This window comes from Phalaenopsis equestris, unplaced genomic scaffold, assembly GCF_001263595.1.
Source record: "Phalaenopsis equestris unplaced genomic scaffold, ASM126359v1 Scaffold000094, whole genome shotgun sequence".
Taxonomy (NCBI): Eukaryota; Viridiplantae; Streptophyta; class Magnoliopsida; order Asparagales; family Orchidaceae; genus Phalaenopsis; species Phalaenopsis equestris.
Window position 1 is genome coordinate 5,855,336 of NW_018164536.1, and position 6,852 is coordinate 5,862,187.

At 36.3% G+C, this 6,852-nt stretch overlaps 1 protein-coding gene across 1 annotated transcript in view; it reads right to left on the bottom strand.

Annotated features, from left to right (window-relative positions):
- The window catches only part of LOC110020186 (separase-like), a 28,872-nt gene extending 28,287 nt beyond the window's left edge, over nucleotides 1–585 (bottom strand). Inside the window, exon 1 of the mRNA XM_020718192.1 lies at nucleotides 87–585. Within this exon, the coding sequence (XP_020573851.1) occupies nucleotides 87–585 (499 nt within the window). The remainder of the gene's footprint in view (nucleotides 1–86) is intronic.
- Between the last annotated feature and the right edge of the window lie 6,267 nt (nucleotides 586–6,852).

Below are 6,852 nucleotides of genomic sequence, written 5' to 3' on the forward strand. Positions count from 1 at the left end.
TGCTGAACCAACAGCATTTGGATCTGGCAGGAAGAGTGTGGTTGAGTTCAAAGGGGACGGAGTAGTAACCAGCAAGGTGTGAAGACTCTCTAGAAGAGCAAAACCCTCTTCTTCAGCTGTACTGTATTTATTCCAAGTTTCCAAACGACGGATTAGCTGACCCCATTGAAGATGAACTGAGTATGGTTGGCCGGTGAGACAAGGAGCGATACAGATAAGACAATGGATGCAGAGCCGGTAGATACTAAGGAGCTCGGTGGCCTTTTCCTCCAGCATTCCTTCATCGCCCTCTGTGGCATTGCATGGGCTTCGCCTGAGAAGGTCAGGAAGGAGCTTTAGGGCATTGCAGAGAAATTGATGGAATTGTCTGGCAATCGGGCGGACCTTCTCCTTGGTAATCAACTCTTTTGGTTTCCTTTTCCTCCCAGTTTTTTTCTTCACAGCACTAAGTTTGTAATCGTCGAGGAAAATGAATTCCTCAAACGGTCGAAAAAAAGAGGCCCAACGAAGATAAAGGCCTCGGAAACCGTCGGGTGCCGCAAGGCTCGCGAGCAATGTGGCAGCGTCGGCCGGATCGGAATGCATCGCTGTCGGCAGAGAGGAAGGAGATTTAAAAGGATTTGTTTCACCTTGGTATGGCTGAGCTCAGAGGGATCGAGGCTGGCGTGGATACGTTAGTTTCCGGCGAGCTTGATGGAGGGAATGTATGTGCCGTGGAAGATGGTTTTAGGTGAGGGTTTCGGGCTGGTGAGGGTTTAGGGTAAGAAGGCGTCGAAACAGTGTCCGCGATATTTCACTATTTGAGAGCCGCCATATTTAAAATTTAAACATTTTAAAAGGGCTTCCGTATATAAACCACTTATTTTAGAAAATTTTATATAATTTAATAATTTTATTCTATTTTATTTTATTTAGAATGAGCTTTTTTTTTTTTGTTAAAATTTTTAATCAATGTGAAAATCATGGTGATATTTGAATAAGTTTATTTTTGAATTTAATAAATAAATATACAATGTAAACTTAATACAAATCATATTTATATTAAATAATTTGGCTTCTGTCACCTAAAAAATAAAAAGGCAACAATCAATGGTTATTCGAGAGTATTCACGACTACTCCCAACCGACATAGCTTATGAGCCCCAAGACAGAGGAACGTATGTGCTCAACAATGAACTTTTGTGACTATTCTATAAGGTATGACTAGTAAATTTTATTGGTGGTGAAAATGTTGACTTCACTTTTGGTTGAGGTGTCTGAGGACAAACTTGATAGGGCAACACGTTTGTTGTGATCCTCTCATTTTTCTAGTAATGCATATAGGCAACTCTCTCATTCTCTAATTATTCTCATAGTATCTTATCAATTCTAGTAGTATTGAGGATCTAAATGTATATCAAAAAATGTGTTTCTTTAAGCAATAGGGAAATCCAAATATTAAATGGGTCTCATGGGGCTAATGGATCAAAACCACAAATGATAAGGCCAATGGTATTCATTAGTTGTACATTTGGAGGTAACAAGCTAAATAATTTCTTGGCACTTAGAAGAACCCCACAAGTATATCCGAAGATTGTTAGCTTTCTTGCGAGTTCCTCCGACCTGCTCGCTAAGCTTAAGCCTTCAAGCGAACTCATCAAGCTAAGCTCGCTCATATTTTATGACTTCTTATAACCTTATTTGTACTAGTTGAATCACCTGACAAGTTTGTTGATATCTATCTAATTGTATCATGAAGCTTGGTTAACGGTTCTTTGAGGTAGAAGAAAAAAAAACTCAAGTCCATCACCAATTGTGTGATCATTTATTGGTGACCTACCACCCATACTAAAGATATTATCAACAAAAAGTCTACTCAGGTTGCACATCGTACACCTTATAATGTAGCTTTTTACTATATTCCTTGGATCGTCCTATAGGCACATAAACTCTATGGTGTATAATTAAGAAGTCAAATGAGAGAAGAAAAAAAAGTGCCAACTCTAACTCTCTCTAAGAGCCCGTTTGGGGCAACTTATAAGTGCGGATACATTTTTAAAAACACAGTCGTAATGTTTGTATCTCATGTTTTACCGGCGTTTTGAAAATCGTGATTTTTATTTTCTGAATAACGTCGCCTGCGGGAACATCCCTAAGGGTGGCGTTCCCTTGCCGTGTTTTGTCCAAAATTACTCCCATGCCCTGGAATCTCGTGATCAAGCTCGCAGAGCCGCTTCTTCGACACTCCTTCTCTTTGTGTTCCTTCAACACTGCTTCTTCTGCTTGGAGCGTGCGAGACCAAGGAAGGAGAAGAAGGCAAAGACAGGTGCGACGTGCAAAGAGGAATTACGACACGGCTAGGGTTCGTGTGGAACAGTGAGCAAGTTATGGTTGTGGACTTCGGCTCAAACAGGAAGCGTTAAGATTTTTTATTTTTGCGTAGAGGGATATCAAGGCTTTTGCTGCTTTGATTTTGAATAGGGGCCTTTCCACCCACTTTCTCCTTCATTATTTTCTCCTTTCTCTGCTTAGTAAGGTGAAAATGTATCGAAGCTTCTGAGTTTTGAGCTAGATGAGTGCAGGAACGAGCACCTTCGTGAGTCGATGGATTAATTTACTCACAAAGGTAACTGCTTCTGTAGTCTGCATCCCCCTTTCCCTTCAAAATTGCTTATCAATTTGATTTTCTTGCACATCCTTCACCTCCCAGCTCCCGGAATCATTTTCTTCTGGGCACATTATCTACTTATTGATGCCCTTCTGGCTAGATTTAAGAAAAATATGAAGTTGGGAAATAAATTGGAAGAGTAGAAGGGGTATTGTGTCGCATCTATGAATTTAAATGGCTGAGAAACAGGAAAAGAAAGAAGATATTTTTCTTTATAAAATTTTATTGTTTTCCCTTATGTTTTAACATGTAAAAACCTGGAATATGTCCTATAGTTCTTTGATGGAGTGCTTTGGTGATGTTTTCTTTGTCGAAATTTAGCTGGAGTGCTTTGTTGGAGTGTTTTACTGCTATTTGAGTGTTATTGGTTCAATTTACCTATAGTTGATATTTGAGTGCTTTTAGTTCGAGTGCTTTGCTGAAATTACAGTACTTGTTCTTGAGAAAATGCAAATGAAATTGTTACTATATGGATTTATATACTATTTGAGCATATGAATTGATATGGACATGTCTTTGGCCCTTAAAATGAAAGAACTATAGCTTTACATTTAAGAATATTTTGAATTAAGAAGGTTCGTAAATTTGTAAAAAAAAACTGCAAATAAACTGTTTACAAAACACACAAATCAAACAACCAAACGACTTATCCAGATTAGGGGCAAATTGATTATTTATCCAGAATCAACTGTTTTTCAAACGCACAAACCAAACAGTCAGTCAGCTTATCCGGAACAACTGGTTATCAACAGATTATCAGAATAAGCTGTTTATCAGCATAAGCTATATAAGTTGCAGCTGCCCCAAACAAACCCTAACTCTCACTCTGTCTCTAAGAATCCTTCAACTTCCTTCCACCTCTTTCACAATGTCGCTCTTGGATTGCATGAGTTCACGAACGGGATCATACATCATAAAAGGATTCAACAAAAAATATAGCGTTTAGTTTATAATAAATATAAAAATATATAATATGCTTATCTTTCTGGTGAATTTTACTTTGATTGATTGATTTTAATCAACCAATACAAATTCATGTCAACATATTTTAATACTATTTTTAAATTGTTGATGTTGCTCTCAAACCAGAATGAAAAGAGTTAGAGAAATTTTTGAAAAAAATATTTTCTGCCCCACTTTGAAAATTTTTTTGCACTGCCACAAGGATCAACACCATGACTATTAAGGGTGCATAAACCCCTCAGGACAAGTACAACTTTTATAGTGGCTCTGTGGTCTTTGGTTATGCAAACGACCACAACACCTCTTATATTTGGAGTCATTCAAAACATTTAAAATTTAAACAAAATCAAAATATACTAGATAACTAGGTAACTATTATTAGAAGAATTTATTCCCTCCATAATACTAAAAAGACAAAGTAAAATTGAATATGAAGATAGGCTCTGATACCGCTCAAATTCTCATCCATTGAGATATTTTCTACTTTGGCTTATTGTCTCACCATTTTGTCATATTAGTGCAACTTCCTAGGAAGTCACCTATCCTAAGATTGCTCCCGCATGAGCAAGCTTAGCTTCAAAGTTTATGCTCCAAATGTTACCCTAAAAGATGTCTCAATCTTTTACAGTTCAGCTTTATTATATTTAAGGGATTTCACACCAATACCATCGATGAATACAAAAGCAAATGATGTTTAGGGCAATATCACCATTGCACCAGCATCACCCCTCGCTCTCATTGACAATAAGACGTCACACACGAGGTCATCAACAACCTCAAGCTTCCGCAAATGACAAATTCAAATCATATACTGAGGCTCTGTTTGGCGCAGCTGCAGCTGCGCTCAGGAAGCTGCTGTGAGGAAGCAGCTGCGGGGAAGTTTGCTGTCTGTTTCGTGCAACTGTGTGAAACCAGCTGTCGGACAGTTATTTATAGAAAAAAGACCAGAAAAAAGATCATACTGCCCCTGTTTGGTAAAACTGTTTAAAAAAAGAGTATAACAATCATATTTTTGGAACTTCAGTAGGCCCCCAAAGTGTTAACAACCTTTGTATAAGAATAAAAACGCATATGGAACACAATTTTATGTATTTACATATCTAACACATATGGAACACAATTTTATGTATGTATCTATGGAATCAATTATTATATAGAGTAATTTTATGTATTAAATAGTGTTGTAATAAATACAAATTAAGGAAATATTCTAAAATTATATTTTAGTCTATAAAATGAATATCTTAAGAACACGGAACCGAACATAAATACAAATTATATATAATAACTTTTCACAAATCAAGATGAATGCTTCACAAATCCAGCTTAATAGCATACATCTCTGAAGCACCATCAAAAGGAATCCTGCTCAACATTGCAATGAATTTCATCCATGATGGATTTCATTGGCATTGCCCAATCCAAAACAAAATTCTTGGAAATAATAATGACTAATTTTCAGAGCCCTTAGTTGCTCCAGCCACTTAATTCTTATGTATCCACTTAGGAGATCGTTAAATTTTAGGAAGATTTACATACATGCCACTTAATTCTTATGTATCCACATATCTAACACCTAAACTTCAATTTTTACAAAGTATATGGCACCATACTACTTAATTTTAGGAAGATTTACATACAAATCATCTTGCCCATCAGTATAAAGTAAAGACAATTGCATACATAACACTTAAAACATTGCAACTTATAAGACTAGCACTGCAATGAATCGATTTAACCATAGGAAATATGATGTTTAAACAAATTAAGGGGCTCTTACATATGCATATTACACAATTCTTATATATTTACATATCTAACACCTAAACATTTATATTTGCATGCATACCACACAAATCTTTAACATCATATCAAAAACACTGCCAAAGATTTGTGTGGTATGCAAGCAAACATGGTTGTTTAGCCGTTAGATATGTAAACATATAAGAATTGTGTAATATGCATATGTAAATACCCCTTAATCAAATTAATTAATAGATCTTAAAGATCCAAAATCCAAAATTCGCCATCGAAGCACATTCCAGTCTCCATAGGGAAGCATTTAAACCTTAACCATGCGGTAAACCAAGCATAGTTCATAAATTCCCCGAGAAAACTTTTTCCAGTATGTCAATCTAAACCAGTATGTCAAGCCATGCACATCTCCAAGAGGCATATGGTGCAGTTCCATTGAATTCATTCCTGAACATTTCTACTTACCCATTACTCCACTAGGCCCGAAATTGAACAAAATAAAACAGAGAAGCCATAAAAAGCTTCTCCTATTCAGCAAGTTTGGTGCAGTCAGATATCCATTAAACAAATGAAGACATTTCTTAAATATTAATTCAATATTAAACAATCAACATTAGCTCATTAAAAAATCAGATATCCATTCATTCCACCACTGCAAAAAAAAGGAAAAAAATTGAAGTACAATGCAAAAAATATTGACATCATTAGCTCTACAAGAGGCAGAACCCCCAAGAGTCATTACACTCGAACTATGATAAAACCTATAAATTTGAATACAGAAACAACCAATGTAGAAGGAGCATAATGATAAACCACAATGCTAGAAACAGTTGCAAATGATTTGATTAAAAGAAGGGGTATTCACATCCATACCAGTCAATCCTTAAAAACTAGAAATGCACCAAATACTTTGAAAGAAGGTCCTTTTATGATGTCCATAATAAATGTTTATTCAAATCCAAAATAAACATGATTTATCATCCATAAACGCTACTTTAATCCAATCATGCTCCTACTATTGCATCAGTTATCCGTTTCCGCAATTCTGTCATTTCGCTTGCTCCTTCCCCGTCTACAGTACAGATGGTGGAAGTCTCATTCTCCACTTCTGTGAACGACTAACCTATACGATATTCAAAAGCTTCTACAGGCACATTTTTGTCATCCTCTTCCGCCAAATGAAAGTCGATATCGTTACGTGAATGATGTCTTCTAATGTAATTATGGAGGGTCATTGTAGCAAACACAATTTGTACCTGCTTGGAGAAATTGAATGGAGGCATATCACGGAGTATCACCCATTTCTTTTTCCACACACCAAAAGTCCTCTCAATTACGCCACGTAACAATGAATATCTTTTATTAAACATTTCTTTTCTGCCTCGTGTAATGTTGTTTGCACGTGCAAAATATGGTATGTGATATCTCGTGTCAGGAAATGACTTTAGATACCCTCGTTGCAATGGGTAACCAGCATCGACCAAATA